Source organism: Rhinolophus hipposideros, assembly GCF_964194185.1.
Source record: "Rhinolophus hipposideros genome assembly, chromosome: 17".
NCBI classification, from domain to species: Eukaryota; Metazoa; Chordata; class Mammalia; order Chiroptera; family Rhinolophidae; genus Rhinolophus; species Rhinolophus hipposideros.
In genome coordinates, this window is record NC_138063.1 from 33,921,673 (window position 1) to 33,945,237 (window position 23,565).

The 23,565-nt window shown below is 38.6% G+C and overlaps 1 protein-coding gene across 1 annotated transcript in view; it reads left to right on the forward strand.

The window, feature by feature from the left end:
* Positions 1-485: 485 nt before the first annotated feature.
* Positions 486-23,565, forward strand: part of B4GALT6 (beta-1,4-galactosyltransferase 6) — a 61,935-nt gene continuing 38,855 nt past the window's right edge. Inside the window, exons 1-2 of the mRNA XM_081078219.1 lie at positions 486-733; positions 22,969-23,085. Coding sequence (XP_080934345.1) covers positions 619-733; positions 22,969-23,085 — 232 coding nt within the window. The 5' untranslated portion in view covers positions 486-618. The remainder of the gene's footprint in view (positions 734-22,968; positions 23,086-23,565) is intronic.

The following is a 23,565-nucleotide window of genomic DNA, read 5'->3' on the forward strand; positions in this document are numbered from 1 at the left end:
CGCCCCGCTCCGCGGCCCCCAGGGCCCCCGCAGGCCCCAGCGTCTCGCGCGCGCCGGCTGCGGCCCCGGCGCCCACGCTAGCCGCGCGCGGGCACCACGCGCCGCGGTCCGGAGTGGCAGGAGGAGGCGGCCCAGGCCTGCGGAGCGCGGGGGGCTTCGCGCCCGGGACCCCGGCGGACGCGGCAGTGGCAGCCGCCGAGAGCCCGGCGTGCTGCAGTTTGGCGCCCCTCTCCGCACGGGCGCCGCGGCCGGCAGCCGGCGCCTCTCCGCACCTGCAGTCCCTCCTCCCGACGCTGCCCGGCGGATAAAACGCGCGTCCTCGGCCCCCACAGGTCCTTCGGTTCTCGGGCTCCCGCCCCGCGCCCCCTCTCCCGGCTCCGCTCCTTCCCGCTCGTCCTCCCGCCCTCCCCCTCCCCCGGGCTCCCCGGCCTCCCATTCATTCCGTTCGCCCCCTCCCCTTTCCTCCTCCCTGCTCGGGCCCTCTCCCTCGGAGCCTCCCCGTGCGGACCCCGTTGCAGTCTCGGGGTTCTCGGCACATTCATGGAAGTTTAGGGTCTGGACGGCGCCCACAAGTCCGGCCAGAGAGCGCAGCCCAAGCTGCTGGCCGGGAAGAGGAAGATGTCTGTGCTCAGGAGGATGATACGGGTCTCCAATCGCTCCCTCCTCGCCTTCATCTTCTTCTTCTCCCTCTCCTCGTCTTGCCTCTACTTCATCTATGTGGCTCCGGGCATCGGTAAGCACCGAGACACACCCTCACTTCCCACAGTCCCACTGGAGTAAACGCGGGATGTTACTGATGGGCTTTGGAAGCTGTAGAAACAAGAGGCTTGGCAGAAATTGTATTTGAAATGTTTTCCAGAAGTGGCGAACTGCTTCTGGGCATGGCTTTGGCATGTGAGTTTGTTAATGCACCTTTAAGTAACTTAAACACTGCATTAAATGGACTGCAAAAGGAGAGGTGATCGCCTTGGATGCCCTGCTCGCTTTCTTGAGTGTTCACCACAGCTTTATCCATCTACTATCAAGTTTTAAGCTTACACTCAGTGCTTAATCGTAGTTTTGTTCAAACATCCTCAGATAGAATAACTGGTCGTAAAAATATGATGGAGAAACCAAGGGTAGCATATGTGATCGAATTCAAGAATGTACGTATTCTAGTGTTCTAGGTCACTTTTGTAGAATGGGGTCACTGAACATTTGGGCCACGCTTAAGGAATTTTTAGGCGAGGAGTTGTCTTGTAAAAACAGTGCTCCATTATTTAGTCTGCTTGGGTCTGCTTTTCAAGGGTAGTTAGCCTCTGCTACCTGTTAGGATGACTTCTGATATAAAATAATGATTAACAATTATGTAAAGTAGTTTAAAATTTTAACCTATTTATCTTTTTTTTTTTTGCTTTTGGTCTAAATTAGACTTACATAATCTGCTTGATATGGCTTCTTCATTAAATACCCTAATTTCTCAGCCCTCCTTGGTTAAAAAGGTGCCAATGTAGCATTCTAATAAATGAAAAAGAAACTTCTTATACACATTGTATTTCCTAAACTGTTCTGAGTTTTTTCTGGTTATTATGTATTTAATGTTAAATTACTTAGTAACATTGTGCATCTCCTATCCTTTCTTTTTAGATACTAGTAGTCTTTTAAGCCAGTATGGTTTCTCCCCTTGAGGCAGCTACAAAAGGAATGGCCTCTTACAGTGTGAAAGCACCTGCAGAATTTTGAGATGGAAGTATTATCAGGGCATTGTCTTGTGTGGTAATAGATTATTGTAATAAAGTGCAGGCAGGGAAGGAAGAAGTAAACCTCATTGACCCTATATAATTTCTTAACATTACTACGTGACTTTTTAAAAAAATAACATACTTTATTGTCTTTTGAACAAGAGAGTTGACATTTTAACTTATTTCAGTACTTCTCAAAGTAAAAAACAATATGCACTGAATTAATTTTTCATATCTTATTTTTTAAATAAAAGTATAGTTAACATACAACATTATATTAGTTTCAGGTGTACGATGTGATTTATTCTTGATTAAACTTTCGGATTCAAGTAATATGCATAAGCTCAGATAATGCGTGAGAAGACAAAGTGTTCAAACCTTGATGTATCCCAAAATAGAAGTTTGAGGTTACAGTTTGAAGAAGTATGAATATTTTAACATATTATTTCCCTTTAACGAGCTTTTAAAAAAAGGCTAAGTAAAACACTCCTTGAAGCTTATAGTAGAAATGACAATGATAGCTTCATGGATTTGAGAGTAGTTAACCAAAATATTCAGCAGGCTTTTCTTGAAATCCTTTGCCATTTTGGAAGTCTTACAAATTAACTCCTGCTTCTACAGCAATTTTTATTTTCTTATGCAGCTCTTTAAAGGTTGGACATCTCTGGGGGATGTTATTTTATTAGACGTTTAACTGAGAGATTTTGGAGAAAAAATTTTTTTACACTTAGATAATTTTATTATTTTCTTGGTATTTTGAGTAACATCATCAAGTTATGTTACTCAAAAAGCTAACAGAAGAAAATCAGAATTCCAGCTGTTAACTTGATAGCTATTCAGTTTTTGTTAGTGCATTAATATATTATCTATAGATTCTTAAAATTCAATCGATATGAAGTGCTAATATATTTTTCTTATTTGTATGCTAATGTTTGCCATAGAACAATCACTGATATGTCATAAAAATTTTGGCAGTTTTCTTAGGTTGACACAGTTTAAACTACTATTTGGGTGGGTCTTATAATTTATAACTTTGAAAATTATTAAAGTCAGTAAGAGTGAAAACCAAAACTTACAAGATACTATCAGTTTATTAAACGGAATCTACTTCCCAAATCCAGTATCAGCAGGAAAAGGAAAGCCTCCTTATTTATCTTTTCAGTATTGGGAAGCAGTTTTCCAAAATTTACGTTTTTGCTTGAAAGCTTGGAATTTTATCATTGGCAACAAATACTGTCACTTTTTCTTGAAGTGTCAGGCTCACTGATCATTTTTGGGAAAATGCAGGTCAAATAGGGAAGTCTAAATAACCATCGTTTGTTAGTTGTTCTTTCAAGTAAAAATGATGTTCCATGAAAAAATGTGGCTATTTCAGCTCACAGTGCAACAATCAGTAGCATAATTTGATTTTCAAAACAACCATGGTAGTTTTGTATGCTGCATAAATGCTTTATGCATACTATCTATTTCATCATAGACTTTTTATTAATGAGAAGTATCCCAAACTAATTAGGGTCTTATAACTAGTTTACATTATAGGTACATGCAATCTTTTTGAAATAATTTATATTTTAGCCTGAATTACATTTGGGGGCAAAATTTTCATATGACTAAAATATATGTTGTATCAGAGAGCACTTTTTATTTAAGTAAATATTTCAAGTCTTTTCTGTTAAAGTTTACATTAATCCTGTCCACGTCAACCTGTTTAGTAGACATCAATTATATTTTCCTACCTTTTCCATTTAGAGACCTATTTTTGTTATGTGCTTATCTCAGGCAGTCCTTTTATCATTTTAGTTACTCTTCCTTAGTCGTCTTCAGCTGCGTTCTTTCTTCCCAACTTCTCTTCCTTCTGAGCAAATACCATAGTACCAAATTGTTGTAGACAGTGTAATCTGTTTAGTTCCTAATGTTGTCTCATGTTGATCAACAATTTTTTGGCTATTTGGGTCTTAATCTGCAATGAGTTCCATCAGACTCAAAGCTTGTTATTTTAAGAATAATTTGAAACATTTTCTTTGAAATCCCAATTCATATAGGAAACACAGGATAGTCTTTATATTATGAGCTCTAGTACTGTAGAGGGAAATGGGTCTGCAGACACCTCCTGCCCCCCCTCTCCCCAGAAGTCCATGGACAGATTGCCCTAGCCCACCCATGGAGCCATGAATCATTTCTCATTCAGTTTCTATCTTTGTGCTTGATTGCAAAAAGATGAATGCAGTGTCCCTCCAAGGTCTTGACCTAGCTGGATTGAGAATGGAATTGCATTTAGTGTGAAACAGTTTCAAGCATAACTCCCAACACAACATAGTCATTTTCCTGCTATGGTATCAGATGACTAGATGAGTGGTTTGCAGATTCATTCAGCAAACATGAATAGAGTAGCTTAGATGGGCTAGACATTGAAGCATGGGAGATGGAGAGATGACTAAGACACAGTTCCTTTCCTCACCCTCCAGTGGGATGAGCCCCGTGAAAGCTGTAACAGGTCCTTGAAAAGCATGCAGTGGGGAGTGAGGACTGGTTAAGGATTTCCAGAGAAGGTGATGATGGTTGGAGTGGGCCATTGAGGATGGATAGGATATATCTGGACTGAGAAGAGATTCTAGTTGGAGGGAACAGCATAAGCAATGATAGGTTCCAGAAAGTAGGAGTATTTCCATCTGGCTGCTACTTAGGGTGTGGAGTGGTAGGTGGGGCAGATTGGGGAAAGTCTTGAGGCTCCTCTGCCCAGCTTAGTGTTCTGGTGCTTGAGGTCCTTAACATTTCTGGCAGAGAGAAACTTGTCTTGGCTCATACAGCTTTCTCAAAGCTGTCTATGATTAAGAAAGAAATTTATGTGCCTGTAATCAGTGGGGAAATACCATGAGGAAGATTGCACAGCTTCCCTGGGAGTGGGGATTTCACTGTCCATTTGACTCACCAAGGCCTTGACCTTTTCTAGACAGCTGATAGGCTGATGTATTCTTTGAGTAGAGGTTATATCTGGTTAAGCCACTTTGGTCTGAATTCCTATAGGCCCTTTGAAAGAATTACTTGGCCAAGTGCTTTGTTATTTGGGCCTCCAGGGTGTTCGTGCCCTGCTGGAACTAGTGAAGCTGGTAATGGGCGGTCAGGGTATGAGGGTTATATGTGCAGCATATGTGTTGTGGGAGAGGGTTGCTTAGTTAGGTCCTTGCTCAAAGCCCCTAACCTTTTGCCTGGGTTTCTCTTGGCTTGCTCAGAGGTGGCTAGTTGCCCTGTGGCTTTTTTATTGCAGCCCTTTAGCCTCCTGGCCCTGGCTGGGTGAGCCTGGTTGTGTTATTTTTTGACCTGTTGTAGTCTGCTTTTTGTTTCAAAGGTCCTTTTAGTTTCCTCACCAAAAACGCCGATGTGCACTGCCCATTTCAGGAATTCTTTTGATTTGAGCCACAGCTTTGGACATTTCTTTCCTCTGGACCTTTCTTACTAGCCATGTATCCCATGCTAAAATTTTTGTGCTGTGAGTAGCAGGAACCATTTGAAGTTTTGAAAATGGGGATGATGCTCTGTTTTAGAGCAATTCTTCTAGCACGGAGTACGGGTTATGGAGGGCAGAGCCAGTGGCAGGGAGACCAGCGAGGATGTTATTTCAGTAGCTCAGGAAATAGAAGATTGGAACCTAATCAAGCTGATAGTTGGATCAGGGCAGAGTTGAGGGGATGTGAATAGTGGGATTGAAGGAAAGGGAGAACTTTAAGACGATGCCTGTATTCTAGTTTAGACAACCAGGCTGCTGGTAATAGGGAATATAGAAAGGCACATGCCTTGAGGAGGCTATTTTGGTTTTAGAGAAATTGAATTGGGATTGTTGTAGGATATCCAGGAAGAACTTGTCAGTAGGTAGGCAGATGGAAATAAGGGCTTAGAGTACAAGAAAAATGTCTGACAGGAGAGAGGTTTGGTTTTCTTTTGCATCTAGGTGAATGATACTTACCTATTTCTCCCCTGACACACCTGAATATAAAACTAACTCCTATAAGCAGAAGGAACTCATTAACTTAGTTGCTCTTAAATGTAGAGTGATAGTGGTTAAATCAGAATATGAAGGAGGCCCACGTGTAGTTTGACAAGTTTCCCACAAGGCTCTGCTACCCTTTTCACTCCCCAGCCCTAAATGGGAGTTAGTGTGGTTGACACTATGCAAAGTTTAGATGGCCGCCCAAGGACAGTTTGTGGAGGCTAAAGAGATGGTAGCCAACAGCTTAGAACAAGTGGAGAAATAGAAACAGGAAAATAATGGGAGGGAGAGATCTTGAAAGTGAAGAGAGACCTTTGCAACAATAAATAAGTAAATAAATAAAAATGATAATAGCAAGACAAGTATTGCAGTGGGATAAAGTTCAGTGGGGGTAAAGACTGGAAGGAAAACTGTTGATTTGGTAAATACCGTGTTTCCCTGAAAATAAGCCCTAGCTGGACCATCAGCTCTAATGCATCTTTTGGAGCAAAAGTTAATATAAGACCCGATCTTATATAAGACCCGTTATTATATTATGTTATGTTATGTTATATAAGACTGGGTCTTATAGTAAAATAAGACTGGGTCTTACGTTATTTTTTGCTCCAAAAGACGCATTAGAGCTGATTGTCTGGCTAGGTCTTATTTTCGGGGAAACACGGTAGAAGGCCTCTGACAGCCAGCCACTATAAGAGTTGTTTTTGTGGTGTCATGGGGAACCAACCAGATTGCCTTGAGTGGGTAGTACAACAGAGGTCAAATGAAAGTGGCTCATTTAGTGGAAGGTAGGCGGTGAAGTGAAAGGGGAAAGTAGGATTCAAGGAACCTTAAATGGGAAGACCTGAGCTTATATGGAGGATTAGGGAGTAAAGATAAAGTTTGAAGATTTGAGAAAGGGAACAGATTATAAAATGTGATCTAAGAAGACTTCATTCATTTACTTATTCATACAACAAACTTTGTTTGTACAAGGAGCTCTGGTTCCACGTTGAACAGGATCCGCACGGTCCCGTTCTTCACAGAGCATATGCCAGTGTGAAATTCACCCAGTTGGAGAGTAACTATTCTAGAATAGAATGTGAAATACAATTTCTCGTAGAGGCACCCAATTTGGGTGGGGGTGGGGGCACTAAACTAGTGTAGGCATTAGGAAGAAGAGGTAGATTAAACTGAGGTCAGAAGCTTAAGTTAGGTAATCAAAGGGTTGGCTTGGGGAGAAATGCTTCAGGCAGGAATGGAGTACTTGAAGGCTAAGAGGTGAGAGAGAAATGGAAAGCTAAAAAAAAAGGGAGGGAGCTGGTGCATAGAGCACAGAGGGGTGTGTTGGCTGAAGCCAGAGATAAATACGGCTCCAGTCACACAGATCCTTGTAAGCTGGGTTTGAGAACTTGGACTTTAACCTGAGGAAAATGTCAAACCAATGAGCTTAACTTCTAAGGAGAGCGGCGTGATCAGATTTTTCTCTTAGAAGGATTTGAGCTGTGCTGGTATGAATGCATTAAAGGGAATAAGATTGGACTCAGGGAGACCTGGTAGAGGGAGTGGGATCAAGTGTACAGCTAAATTAAGTTTGAGATGTTAGAGGAGGAGATAAAGGTGTTTGTGATTGCAAAAATGAGATGTATAGGGAGAGGGAAGTTGAAGGAGTTCATATCTGGTTAGGTGGGTAACTGAGTTATTTGTTTAGAGTGAGGAACTCTTTATGTGAACAAATCTTAGTGTAGAGTGGCCTGTTTCCTGGACTAGGTTAACAGATTTGGGTTTTGCCTTAGCACATACAGGAGGCTTAGGAAAGGATTGTTGCTTGTATGGATGCTCCTGGTTCAATAACTCCTCTGGGTATGGCAGCTGCCGTTCGTTCTCTTACCAGCTGACTCATCAGTGCCATTCTGATGTTGGACGTTAGACACCTTGGGAGAATATGGAGGGGATTAGGAACAAGGGAGAAAATGCCAGGATTGGTCAGTGCATTAGTTATTACTTTGTAACAAATTATCCCAACATTGAGGGGCTGAAAACAGCAAACATGTATTATCTCATAGTTTCTGTGGGCCAGGAATCTGCACATGGTTTGGCTGAATGCCCCTGGTTCAAGGTCTCTTACTGGGCACAACATGTTGGTCAAGGCGTTGGGTGAAGGCTCTGTTGGAGGGGGATCTGCTTCCAGGTTTCCCCAGGTGGTTGTGAGGGTTGTTAGATTGAGGACCTCCGTCCTTTGCAGCTTGTCGGCTGGTGGCCTCACTCAGTTCCTTGATCCATGGGCCCCTCCATATTTTCTTTGCTGTATTTTCTTTGTCGGGAAAGAGTCATTAGGTTCAATCCACACTCAGAGGGATAGGGTAAGGCCTTCTTAGAAATTGCCTGTTTGAGCCGCATATGTAACTCAGCTATCTTGTTTTAACATAAATGAATCTAAGTCCTTTGGCCTGTGGGAAATGAGGTATTTTTTGAAGCAAAAATGGATTCATTAACATCTGACAATGCTTAGTACCATGGAGATGTTATTCTTTTATGAATACATTTGAGTTCTATTAAACAATGTGGCAGAATGAGATAGTGAAGCATTTATTCTGCAGCAATGTTTATCATTACTGCCTTTTAATGTTTATTAAAGGTAAAAATAGCCACGTCTGTGGATACTTTGAAAAGAAAAACTTCTAGGTTTGTAGTCTCTCTCTGTATATGGTAGGTATTCCAAACACTAATTGGAATTGGGGTGGGAGCAAGATGTGTTTTCTTCTGGAGGCAGGAATATAAAGGGTGGGTACATTTCTCATCCATCCTGGGACCAGCCTGTTGATCACAGGAAGTCCTACAAGGTTTCTCAAGGCATTTGTGCTATAGGCCTTCACCTCTGTTGGCTGTAGCTCTGGCTGCTCCTCTCCTCACGATAGCCCCAGAGCCAAGGGCCCAGCGCCATGGAGACTGTGTCTGGAGCCAAAGCTGTGTGCAAAAGGGCCCCAGGAGAAGATCCCAAAGCTGGCCCACTGCTTTGTCCACTATTGGAGCTCCATGTGGGTGTCCCTACCATTCCCCCAAGCCCATAGTAGTAGGATAACCTTGTTGTAAAGAAAGAGAAGGAAAGCCAGGCTCCCAAGGATTGTTACTTTCCCAAAAGCTCACACGGCATTGTTGGAAGAACTGAAGTGGACAGCTTTTGGAAGAGCTGAAATGTACACTTTGGGATATCTGACTCCACTGTGCCTGAGTTGAAGTAACTAATCATTCTTGCCCTTGCAAAATTGAAGATTTGGGGGAAATATAAGCTCCCTCTTTTTCAGCTTAAAGGGATAAAAGAAGAGAGATGAAACTTTCTTTGCATAGCGTCAGATACAGTGAGGGTAATTACAAAAAGGCAGCTTTTCGTCTCATTGTAAAGAAACCAAAGCAAACCGTTCTAACTGAGCTGTAAACAATGAAACAAGTGGCCTTATAAGCACTCCTTTCATTACATGTTTTCCAAGCTGAGGGTTACAAACCTGTTAAGGCTGGAGAAGGTGCTTTGCTTGGGAGACTGATCAGGCTTCTAATAGCCCATTAAACCCAGCTACCCTGTGCTGCGTTAAACTTTGCAGCACTCTTGCTCACCCAACCCAGGGACACACCTGCTTCTCCACCTGTCCCTTCTTCCACCCACACTCCTTTCTGTGACTTGTTTTCCCTTTCAAGCCTGCCTTTCATGTTTGTCTTAACCTAAGTAGAAATGTGAAGGTGGGTGGGGAGCTGTGGGGAGACAAGTGGAAGGAGGTGCATTGCAGAGTGATTTCTCTAGAGCTCGGACTTCCTAGGTCATGTTTGGGAGTTCTTAGAGAATCGGGAGCCCCTCAGGCTTGTGTATTTACAGTAGTCTCCTTTTGGTCAATTATCCTGGTCTCCTTACCAAGCTGACTATTGTCACCACTGCTTCAGACTGCAGTTTACCAGTTTAATCAGAACCGCCTGTCCCTGTTATTTCTTTTCTCTCTCTCTTTTTTTTATTTTCCATTTGGATCTGTTTTTGTCTTCTTCATTTTTGGAGGACAGAGTGATTTAGTATTTAAAAGACATTTTCTTTACATTTCTGCTTTGTTTTTTTTGTCAAGATAATAACAAAGTGAGTAATGTTGTGATTTGAGTTGAAGATCAGGTCAATTGAAGCTTGAAATTGGGTTTTCTGAAGGTACCTACAATGCCATTAACGTGTCATTGGAAAATTGAGTTTATGTCAATTATTACTAGGTATTTTTACCTCAAATCTTGAGATCAAGAGAATTGATTTCCAGAACTGATACCTGGAGAATTTCAGGTAACACCCCAGTTTTATTTTTCTCTAGCCTGTAAATCCTATTGGGCTAACTTGATTTGTTATGTTTCATGGACATACTTGTTTCTGGTCATCTCAGAACCTGGCAGAGTTTGGTTTAAACTATAGCAAAAACCCTCCATAGTTAACATAAGAAAGATAGCTTAAAGGATGTTCTTTGAGAAGATAAACAAAATTGATAAACCTTTAGCTAAACTCACCAAGAAAAAGAGAGAGGGTTCAAGTAAATAAAATCAGATGTGAAAGAAGAGAAATTATAACTGATACCAAAGAAATACAAAGGATTGTAAGAGACTACTGTGAACAACTATACGCTAACAAATCATATAACTCAATAGATGGATAAATTTTTAGACACATGCAATTTTCCAAGACTGAGTCACGAAAAAATAGAAAATCTGAATAGACTGAGATTGAGTCAGTCATCGGAAAACTCCCCCAAAACAAAAGTCCAGCCGAGATGACTTTACTGGTGAATTTTCCCAAGTATTCAAAGAAGATTTAATATCTGTCTATCTCAAATTCTTCCAAAAGATTGAAGAGGAGGGAACACTTCCAAACTCATTTTACAAGGCCAGTATTACCCTGATACCAAAACCAGAAGACCCTACAAAAAAGAAAATTACAGGTCAATATCCCTGATGAAACACAGATACAAAGATCGTCAACAAAATATTAACAAACCAAATTCAACAATGCATTAAAAGAATCATGCAACATACTCAAGGGGGATTTATTCCAGGGATGGTTCAACATCTGCAAATCAATCAACATGATAGACCACATTCACAAAATGAAGGATCAAAATCATATGATCATTTCAGTAGATGTAGAAAAAGCATTTGATAAAATTCAACATCCATTTATGATAAAACCTCTCAACCAAGTGGGTATAGACTGAATGTACCTCAACATAACAAAGTCCATAAATGACAAGCTGATAGCTAATATCATACTCAGCAGTGAAAGGCTGAAAGCTTTTCCTTTAAAATCAGGAACAAGACAAGGATACCCACTCTTTCTTCCAAGATGGTATTGGAAGTCTTAGAGCAATTAGGCAGGAAAAAGAAAGAAATAAAAGCACTGAAATTGGAAAGGAAGATGTTAAACTATCACCATTTGTGGATGACATGATTTTATGCATACAAATCCGTAAAGACTCCACCAAAAAACTGTTAGAACTAATAAATGAGTTCAGTAAAGTTTCAGGGTTCAAAATCAAAATGCAAAAATCTGTTGTGTTTTTATACATTAACAATGAACCATCAGAAAGAGAAATTAAAAAAAAATCTCATTCACAATTGCACCAAAAAAGAATAAAATACCTGGGAATAAGCTTAACCATGGAGGTAAAAAACTTGTACACTGAAAACTATAAGACATTGATGAAAAAAATTGAATAAGACACAAATAAATGGAAAGATATTTTGTGCTCATGGATAAGAAGAATTAATATGTTAAAATGTCCATATTACCCAAAGTAATCTACAGATTCAATATAATCCCAATCAAAATCCCAGTAGTATTTTTCACAGAAATATAACAAACAACCTTAAAATTTGTCTGGAACCACAAAAGATCCCAAACAGCCAAAGCAATCTTGAGAAAGCAGAGTAAAGCTGGAGATTTCAAACTATATTATAAAGCTATAGTAGTCAAAACAATATGGTATTGAAATAAAAACAGACTGTAGATCAATGGAATAGAATAAAGAGCCCAGAAATAAACCCATGCGTATATGGTCAATTAATTTATGACAAAGGAGATAAAACTATGAAATGGTGGAAAGGACAGTCTCTTTAATAAATGGTGTTGGGAAACTGGACAGCCACATGCAAAGAATGAAACTGGGTCACTACCTTACATCATATACAAAAATTAATTCAAAATTGGTTAAAGACTAGAATATAAGACTGGAAACAGTAAAAGTCTAGAAGAAAACATGAGCAGTAAGCTCCTTGACCTTGGTCTTAGCTATGTTTTTATGGAACTGACTTCATAGGCAAAAGCTACAAAAGCAAATAAACAATGGGACTACATCAAACTAAAAAGTTTGTACACAGCAAAGGAAACCAACAACAAAATGAAAAGGGAACCTACTGAATGCGAGAAGATATTTGCAAATCATACATCTGATAAGGGCTTAATATCCAAAATATATAAAGAACTTCTGCAATTCAATAACAATAGAAACAATCTAAAAATGGGCAAAGGATCTGAACAGACATTTTTACAAAGAAGACATACAAATGGCCAATAGGTACTTGAAAAGGTGCTCAAGTCACTAATCCTCAGGGAAATGCAAATCAAAACCACAATGAGATATCACCTCACTCTTGTCGGAATGGCAATTGTCAAAATGACAAGAGATAACAAGAGTTGGGGAAGATATAAGGAAAAGAGAACTCTTGTGCACTGTTGGTGGGAAAGTAAACTGGTGCAGCCACTATGGAAAACAGTATGGAGGTTCCTCAAAAAATTAAAAACAGAGTTACCGTATGATCCAGTAGTTCTATTTTTGGGTATTTGTCCAAAGAAAATGAAAACACTAAGTTGAATGATATATGCATCCCTATGTTCATTGCAGCTTTTTTATAATAGCCAAGATATGGAAACAACCTGTGTCCTTCAATAGGTGAATGGATAAAGAAGATGTGGTAACACACACACACACACACACACACACAGGAATTTAATCAGCCATCAAAAGAATGAAATCTTACCATTTGTGACATGGATGGACCTTCAGGGTATTATGCTAAGTGAAATAAATCAGGCAGAGAAAAACAAATACCGTATGATTTCACTCACATATGTCATCTAAAAAAACAACAAAAATGAAAACAAAACCAATCCCATAGATACAGAGAACAGATTGGTGATTGTCAGAGGGAGGAGAGGAGTTGCAGGGGTGAACGAAATGGGTGAACAGGATCAAGAGGTACCAACTTCCAGTTATAAAATAAGTAAGTCATGGGGATATAATGTACAGCATGGTGAATATAGTCAATAATACTGTATTGTAAAATTGAAACTTGCTAAGAAAGTAAATCTTAAAAGTTTTTAGCACAAGAAGGAAACGTGTAACTTTGTATGATAACAGATGGTACATATACTTAGTATGGGGATCATTTTGTAATATATAGAAATGTTGAATCACGTACACCTGAAACTAACATGCCAATTATATTATGTCAATGTAATGTCAATTATACCTCAATTAAAAATAAAACAAAAACATTTTATACAGCACTTGGCTAGAAAAGTTTTTATAACATCTTTACAGTTAAATAGCTATATGAGGATTGTTACTATAACATACCTTGATTGAAATAGCTTGTGTTTTATTTTTGAGTATTTGAGGTTTGCTAGTCTTAATATGACTTTACTGAAACCGTGTTACCTATATTGCCTGCCTGTTAATTAGTTAATTGCTCAGAAATGACTTGTAATGCAATTTCCAGTTTGACTCAGAGAAGGAGAAACTGCACTTTATTTTTGTTTGAATCAAGAGACGTAAAGAATGATAAGATGCCTTGCTTATTGATTTGAAAATATTCTCTAGCTTTGGAAATCTTCACAATTCATTTCCCACATAGTGTTCTTTTTTCTTCTGCTTGTTTTACAGTCATTTTCCTTCCATGAATAATAAGTTCAAATTGTGAAAAGTATTTTAATTGTGAAAACACAAGGAAATTGAGGATAATTTTAAAACATATAGTTCAGATTGGTCTCACTTTTATTTTTTCTCATTAATGAGAGAATTCTTAAGTGGATTGAGATTCATTTCATAGTCACCTTATGTACTCTGAGTTCATTAATTTTTCTAAGTTATATAATGTTTCCTGGGGTGTTTATTTGTGGTTTGATCTTTTAGTCAGTAATTTTGTTAAGTAAATTTCCCTACTGATTTTGATTTTAAAACTGTTTTGTTGCCTGCATTCTTCCTTCCCTGATTCCCTCGTTTCCTTCTAATTTTTCTTTTCTCCAATGTGGTTTATCACTCCTCACTCTTTGGGCTCATGTCATGCATTAAAGAAGCTATACATTTATTTTAAGTCAATAATAGTGAATTAACAAATGGCAGTGCCGATAGCTATATTTAATAGTATTTTCATATTCCTAGATCCAGGGTCTATTTGTTGAATTATCAGCTGGGTTTAAACTATCTTGAACTGATGATGTGGTCTTTGCAAAAGTTCTTCTGATGTTTTAGGTAGTTTATGCTTCTTCAGGGTTTTGGTTTTTACAGAGGAACCCTTGGAGCCCGTTAGTTTCTGGTACTGCTTGGCACATGGTAGGCATTCAATAAATATTTGTTGAATAAACATGTCCCACACTGAACATCTTTAATAAAAGCGTTGGAAAAGTCAGATTTTGTTTAAAAATACTTCATCTTGATCAGTATGAAAACACAAATAATCTTCAAAAAGTAGCTTAAAACTTTTAAGCTGCAGAGTGGAAGTGGTAAAGCACCTGTTGTAAAGAATTTCTTGTTACTGTTTAGTGTCTGCATCAGCAGAGCTTTTGCTGTTGCTAAGATCTGAACTAGATCTGAACTATATATGACCACTGTATGTGGCTTCTTGATAGAATGGGATTCTGAACACAGAACTCTTTCATTCTCTTTCTTCTTTAGTCAGCCCCTGGCTTACTTGAAAGATGCGTACACTTGAAACCTATGTAATTTGACTAACCATTGTCACCCCAATAAATTTTAATTAAAAAAAAAAGAAAGATGGGGAGGAGAATATTATAGGTTGGTAATTATTTTGCCCTGCAGATTTCCTTGAGCCCATACCTGGCTTTGAATTATTATCACCATGGTAAGATAACTCTGTTTAAATATAAACATAAAGTGACATAAAGTGAATCATTTGTTTTACAGCCTGGCATAGCTTAGAAGTTTGTTATTTTTTGTTTTTAACCCAACTCATACTTTGGTCCTAGGCAAAGTATGAACTGTATTTCATATACAGTCTGGCCCTAGCCTAATCCAGGGGTTTATAACATGATTATAGGAGATAATTAGCTTTACCAACTTAGATGAGTAATTTGGGAATTTGTTGAATAAGAGGTAAGATGTGGAAAAGAAAACCTTTAAGAATCTGAAATAGATGTTTTAAAGATTATTGTGAGTTCTTAGAAATTCAGAGGTACCTGATTCAGATATCTGTAGTTAGTCTCAAGGGGTGTATGTAAGCGGTATCTTGCTTTTATTCATACGGTTTGTTTTCTTAATTTCCTGTGGATAATACGGGAAACCATTATCTTTCCTGTAACTTCAGACTTCCTCCTCCACCTTGCATTAGTGGAAATCTGGTTTATCCTTTCTATTGTCACTTCCCTCATAACTTTTTGCATTGAAGATTTTTCTTTTTCTTTGTCCCTTCCTCTCCTCTGTGACTTTCAGCCATTGCTTCTTCCCAACTTGCTACCCTTCAAAGTCATTCAGACCTGTGCTTGAATCCTGATTTTTAAATTCTATCTATGCCACTTCTGAGTTTGTTTCTTTATTTTATAATGCGGAAAGTTGTACTTATATTCTGGGGTGCTGTATTAGTTTCCTAGGGCTTCCATACACATTACCACATCCTGAGTGGCTTAAAAACAACAGAAATGTATCATTGTACAGCTGTGGGGGCCAGAAGGCTGAAATCAAGGTATTTGCAGGACCGTGCTCCCTCTGGAGGCTGTGAAAAAGAATCCTGCCTTGCCTCCAGCCTCAGGTGCCTGTTGACATGCCTTGGCTTCCTAGGCTGGTGGCCACGTCGCCCCAATCTCTGCTTCCATCTTCACATTGCTTTCGTGTGTGTGTGTGTGTGTGTGTGTGTGTGTGTGTGTGTAAAATCCCCTTCTGCCTTTCTCTTATCTGAGCGCTTGTCGTAGGATTTAGGATCTACCCAGATAATCCAGGATGATCTCTTCTCAAGATCCTTAACTTAATTATATCTGCAAAGACTTCTGTTCCAAATTAGATAACATTCACATCCTGGGAATTAGGATGTGCATATATCTTTTGGGGGGCCCCCACCAACCTGCTACATGTAGGTGGTTATAAAAACTAAATGAAATGTAATTATACATATACGTGTGCATATTTAAATATATTTATATATGGCACTTAGCTCAGTGCCTGGCCAAAGTAAGTACTCAGTAAATGTTGGTTCATTTCCATTGTCTTGAGAAACCTGTGCCTTCCCACATTCTACATCCTGGGATGATTTCGGCAGTTAGTGCTCAATTCAGAACATTCCCGGTTCACTGTCCCCTGCTCATGTCCCTGTGGTGACCATCAGGAAGTCTGGGCCGTGTCTTCCATCTTCACCTGCTTGGCAATGCATTGGGTGTCCTCATAGCTGTGGCATGTTCTCCTTTGTACTTCTCTAGACCACAATGTCCGAACCTCCCTCTTCTGGCACTTTCTCACCTCTGTTAACATTACTTCTCATCTTCACAATGACCTCTAGTCCTCTCCCCCTCCTTTCTGTTTCTTTCACATCATCCATCCATCCACTTGGACCTTTACAACTTATTTTCCATTGCTACCCAATCCTACTCTTTTGGACTGTTAGTCCCTGGATGTGCTCTGTACCCGTGCACTTCAGAGCCTCTGCATATACTGTCCCATGAATGGAAATGTTTTTAATTTAATTTTTTCAATTTTTATTTTTTATTAGTTTCAGGTATACAAAGCAATGTAATAATTAGACATTTACATGCCTCACAAAGTGATACCGCCCCCTCACTCCCACCCCCCACTAATCTACTACCCCTCCAACATCATATATCGCTATTAAAATATCATTGACTGGGGCGGCCCAGTGGCTCAGTTGGTTAGAGCGCAAGCTCTTGAAAACAATGTTGCTCGTTCAGTTCCCGCATGGGATGGTGGGCTGCGCCCCTGCAACTAAAGATTGAAAATGGCAACTGGACTTGGAGCTGAGCTGTGCCCTCCACAACTAGATTGAAGGACAATGACTTGGAGCTGATGGACCCTGAAGAAACACACAGTTTCCCAATATTCCCCAGTAAAATTTATTAAAAAAAAAAAAAAAAACCATTGACTATCTGCACTATGCTGTACTGTACATCCTGTGGCAATACACACATGCGTGCGCACACACGAGGTGTGACAGGTTGTGAACCCATCCTAGAAAAAGTGCTACATACCTCATTGCTGAATATCACTATGGTCACCTTCGAAGCACTCCCCTTGGGAAGCTATGCACCAATGCCAGTGTCTAGTCCACTCTTCAAAGCCACTTTCTAATCCCTTCACCTTCTTCCCCCATCCCTACCCCCCTCCCATCTAGCAGCCATCAGTTTTTTCTCTGTATCTCTCTTTCTGGAATGGCCATCAGAGCTGTCATCATATTACCCCTGATATTCTGAATGTCATCAAAATGTCTTCCTTTCAATATTTCCTTTATCTTTGGGTAAATAAAAAAGTCATTGGGGGCCAGATCAGGTGAGAAAGGAGGGTGTTCCAGTTATTTGTTTACTGGCTAAAAACTCCCTCCCAGACAGTGCCGTATGAGCTGGTGCATTGTTATGATGCAAGACTTGTGAATTGTTGGTGAAAAGTTCAGGTTGCCTAACTTTTTCACACAGCCTTTTCAGCACTTAGAAGTAGTAAACTTGGTTAACTGTCCAGTTGGTACAAATTCATAATGAATAATCCCTTTGATATGAAAAAAGTTAGCAACATCGTTTTGATTGTTGATTTGGACTGATGGAGTTTTTCGGTCGTGGAGTATTGGCTAACGTCCATTGTGCACTTTGTCGCTTTGTTTCAGGATCATGTTGGTACACCCATGTTTCATCACCAGTGATAACATCGCCCCAAACATCGTCTTGCCTCTCCAAAGGGTCCTGGCAAACTTTGACTTTCCTTTGATTTTATTCATCATTGAGCTCCTTTGGGACCATTTTTGCACATACCTTCCTTATGCCAAGATTTTCAGTTAAGATTTTTCTATTGATGTTTCCTTGGTCAGCTGACAATTTTGATGCACAATTCAACAAATTTTTGCAAAGTTTCATCAGTTTTGTTCATTACTGGCTGCCCTGACCTCTTCATCCGTGATATATTTTCTCCCCTCAGAAAAACGTTTAATCAATTTGTACACTGCCATTTTCTTCATGGCATTATCCCCATAAACTTGGATTAATGTATCCATGCTTTCACTTCCACTCTTGCCAAGTTTAACAAGAAATTTAATGTTTGTTCATTGCTCTAATTTAAGCTCAGACATTCTTGCGACGGCACACAAAATCACACGACAACAATAATGAACGCCACTCAGCAAGACACTGCCACATATTGACACAAACACAGCTGTGAGACACTGATACACCAAGGTTATGAAACCTCACCAAGCTGTTTGTCCAGTGCTGCCAACATAAGCGCATGGTGGCAAGTTTGCAAACTAATTGTCAGGTGTGTGTGTGTGTGTGTGTGTGTGTGTGTGTGTAATTATAGTTGACATTCAATGGCCAGGCATCTACACAAGTGATTCCCCTGGTAAGTCCAGTGCCCATCTGGCACCCTACATAATTTTTACAACATTATTGATTATGTTTCCCATACTGTATTTCATATTCCTGTGACTATATTCTGACTACTAATTTGCACTTTCTAATCCCTTCACCTTCTTCCCCCATCCCTACCCCCCTCCCATCTAGCAGCCATCAGTTTTTTCTCTGTATCTCTCAGTCTATTTCTGTTTAGTTTGCACATTTATTCTGTTCTTTAGATAAGACACATAAGTGAGATCACGTAGTATTTACCTTTCTCACTTATTTCACTTAGCATAATATTCACTTAGCACAATATTCTCTAGGTCCATCCATGTTGTTGCAAATGGTAAGATTTCATTCTTTTTTTATGGCTGAGTAATACTCCATTGTATAAATGTACCACAAGTTCTTTATCCAATCGTCTAATAATGGCCATTTTGGTTGTTTGCATATCTTTCTTGGCTGTTGTGAGAATGTTTTTTCCTTTTTTTCTTTCTTCTTATAGTGCCGTAAGTTTAAATTTACTCTTTTCTATCTCAGTCAGGCCACTGTCATGCTCAGGTCCCTCTTTTTTCCCAAAAATAAAAAAAATCTTCTCTTGACCTTGCTCTCACTTATTTTTTTCTGAAACGTAACTGCTTTCATTTTGTCACTATCCAGTTAACTCTTAACTGTTTTCCTTACTTTCTGGAAAGTGCTCTTTTAAAGATTGACAGTGATCTCCTAGTAGCTTTTTTAAGAGGACTAATGGTATGATGGTAAACAGCTAGAATGTTGGAGCCGAGCTATCGATTTGTAGCTTCACCACTTGCTAATAACTGTGTGACCGTGAGCAACTTACTTAACTCCATGCTTCAATTTCTTTATCTGTGAAATGGGAATAATATTAGTACCTACTTTATGGGGTTGCTTGTAGGTATTAAATAGGTTAGTATATGTAAAGTTCTTTTAAGGGTGCCTGGCCAGTATGTACCGATTATTAGTTGTTGTTGTTTTTTTTTAAGCTATTGTTTTTTATTCTTTCTTCTTAGCCTCCAGGCATTTGACGTGGTCGATTGTTGCCCCTTCCATCTTCAGAGCATTGAAGTGCAGACTAATTTATCTTGGGGTCTTTTATCTTTGCATCTCATCTTTGTGGTCTGTCTCCACATTCGCATCTGAACTTCACCTTCTTATCTCCTTTCTGGATAAATTTTCCTGTGGTAATTCACCACCATAGTTCCCACTTTTACTTTGATATGAATGTGTTTCCAAATTGTATTTCGAGCCCCCCTTTCTTATCTCCAGACCTATTTTTATAACTGCATGCCAGAATGTCTAACCCACATGATCTCCCTCAAAATCAGCTCTTCACTTGCCGTACCTTCTTTTAAGGGACCTGTGGCAGTGTTTCATAGTGGTTAGGCTCATGATAACAGGATCAGAGGTTATGTTGTGTTTGAGTCCTTTGGAGCTCAGGAAACCTTCCCAGATCACTGTAGACCGGTGTATTCTCCTTGTCTTGAATACTTACTGCACTTTCGCTGAACAAATTGGATGTGGAAAAGGGTGGGGAGACAGTAATAGCAAATGCATTCCTTAATTTTCTTAAGTTGAAAATGAGACAAGTTCATAAACCCAGGGTAGGATGCCTAGAAGCTGTTGTACACTGTTGATTTTTGAAGGTTTTTTTTTTTTTAAGTTGTCATAGTTTTTCTTCCCCATGGAAAGCAGAACTGGTAAATTAAATTTATGTCTCACAATGCAGAGGCAAATAGCAAATGAACTAAATTAGAGACACAATACAGCATGATTTTAATTAAGCAATGGTAGTTTTTAGTGTATTTCTGAGTTGTATTGAGACCAAAGGGCTAGGTTGGGAAAGATTTCCCAATTTGTTTTCTGATATGTAGTTTCTTGTAAGTTGAAATAGCAATTTTAGACAACGATGTTTTCTAATTTATTTGTTTGCCAATAAGACATTACATTTTATATTAATGATATTAGGCATATAGTTACTCGAGTGTGGGTTAACTTAGTTTTATGACATTTGTAAATCAGAAAATTGGAACCATTCTCGCACTGCTTTAGTATGCCAAGCAGCACTCGGGTGTCTCTTTCGTCCTGTTAGCATGACTGTTTAAACACAGCTTCATTCCCTAATGGGTTTTGATCTTTAGGGATTAAACCCTTGAGGACCTAAGGAATGTAACTCAATTAGCTGTACTTGATTTAAAATAAACTAATAGATTTTCCATTTGGAGAAGTTGGTGTTTCACTTTCCTTTATTCTTCTCCATCAATCTAATGACTAGTAAATGCATTCTTTTGGTAAATGGTTCACCTTTGTCACAGGTACCGTCAGTGATCTACTTTTTCTTAATTGTTTTGTAACCTGATAGTTTGAAAGTTTTTAGAAAAATTGACTTTGATTATTCTTTTTATCCATATATATATATATATATATATATATATTTTTGCTACATAAGTTTGGCTTGGTTTCAAGATGACAGAATTTTTTTTTATAAGTAGGTATTTTTTTTATAAAGCAAAAGCTATGTGGTTTTAAAAAATTCTGTTTCCAGGACACACAATAATGCACATACATTCTTGCTAAGCATATCCTTGCTTAGGCCAGTAGTATTTCCCGAAGTCTGGGCAACAATATTGGCTTTGGCTTACCCCTTGGCTCAGTTCTGCTATTTCAAGATCAGTCTTCTTTTTACAGTTTGGTGCATAACAAATATAAAAAAGTTATGTACATCATTGATAACAAGTTTCATGTGCACCTTTAGGATTAGATGATCCAACGTGTTGTAAACCAATAGGCATTAGTAATCTACCTGATGTCTTTTTCCTGCATTATTTCAGTTGAACTTGAGATCTTGGTTTAGTTTGAATTGCTAATGTTAGTTTGGCTTTTATTGAAAATTTTCCCACAGTTTTGGTTGGCGGTTGTTTTTGTTTTTCATTTTGTCTCTTCTTTCTTTTAAAGTCCACTCAAGAGCAGAGACATAATGAGAACGTGTGCTGTTTGTAACCTGTATAACAAATTCAAGCCTAAACAAGTTAAATCTAATTATAGGACTGCTTTCTGGAGAGGATGTAGACATACTCTTGGAAATGATTGAAGTAAAGTTTATGTGAAACCTAGATTTCTGTTTCTCCATTATGAATTGAAGGTGAAAGGAGAAGTGTTATTTTACTCTGCCTCTCTACTAGTTTTATTTACTCTGCTCATTTTGTAGTTTGAGCAAGTTCAAACTTACATAAGAAATGGGAAAGGAGGTAGTAAACAATACATTTTGCTCATTGTTCTGTATTATCATGAGGAAGTAGGACAGGGCCCAGAAAATTAGTTGTCATTTTCAATTTTTTCATTTGGCATTCATTTTTCAAGAATGTTATGAGTGTGTTCAGAGGCAACTTAACTGATGAGTCATTAACCGAGCCTTGTGCCGTGTTGGTTTTGCCATGATAATGAGCCCCCTTCTCTTTTCTGAATGAAGTTTATGATTTTTGGGGTTTATGCTTGGAGAATTTAGAGTAGAAGGGGTTTTAGAGAACATCAAGTGTAATATTGCCTTTTCCAGAGTTATGTACTGCTCTAGCAGAATCAGAACCAAGAGAGGAAAGATCTTTTGACTTTAATTCTGTGCCTCTCTGAGGAGATGTGGCATCTCAAAAGGCAGGGATTTTTGTTATCTTTGTCAATTTACCAGTTTTTCCCAACAAAAACAAATTAGGGGCCTATTTATGAAGCACCACAAAAAAATGAAATTGACCAATTTAAAAAATGCACGTCGATTTTGATTTCGTCTGCTTTTACAATCCTGGTAGGTAGATTTGGGATTTGAAGGGAGTGTAAAGGTTCAAGTAATTAACTCTTACAGAGAAATTAGCAAAATAGATACTGACTATAAATAATTCTATCCCACCCCTATCCAACACATTGACAATTTGCAAGGATATCCATATCAGATATTATCGTGATTTGATATATTTACAATCAGATAAGACATTCTCATCTTTGTGGAGTTTTGGGTTTGAGAATATTAACATAGAATTAGAGAAAGTGAATTTTATAACTATATGATTGCATACTTGTAATAAAATGCCTCTTTGAAGTTTATAAGTATATTTTATAGCAGAAAATCATTTATGGGTTTCATTTCCTTTCATTAAAGGAATTCATTATGATATTTCTGTTTGTTTAGTCTCATTCTATTTGATATTACTACTTTAATTTTTTTCATTTTTATTGTTTTTGAAAACGTTTGTTTTTGTAAGTTTTTGATAATAGGAAATTATGATTTTAATTTCTGTTTTCCCTTTGGACACACTAATTGAGTCAGTTTGGCCTTATTGGACAGTTCCCCAATTCTGAATATTTTATTAAATTTAAAAAAAGCTTACTGAGTCATAACATTCTCTCTCTCTCTCTCTCTTTCTTTATAGCCAACACATATCTCTTTATGGTACAAGCTCGAGGGATAATGTTGAGAGAAAATGTGAAAACAATAGGACATATGATCAGGCTTTATACAAATAAAAACACTACACTCAACGGTACAGGTAAGATTGCTTCCTGTTTAATCTTGCTTTGCTTCTGCCTCTTATCCTTGTAGTCATGAAGCAGCAAACCAAATTTCTCAAGCCCTGGTTTTGCCTGCAGCTAGCTCCCTGTTAATGATGAGGGTATCTCCTGATAAGCATGCTGGGAAATTCTTGTACTGCTGGAGCCAGGACTCTCACGTATTCTGTTCTTGGGTACGTAAAAACATGGTCATAAAGGTGATGAGGATTTTATACAAAGATACTTAAGTTAATTCTTGCAAACATAAACAAAATAAAAAAACAGCTTGTATGTTTTTAATTCACGTATTGCATTTAAGAGAAATTACAAAAAGAATCATTTATTCATATTTGCCCTTCTGTCCCCCTTCTTTATGCTCATTCTAATTCCTAAAGTATTGTTTCCAATTATGTTTAGAAAATACTTACTACTTTTAATTACAGAAGGGTCTTAATAATTTTATGGACTTTTTAGGGGCT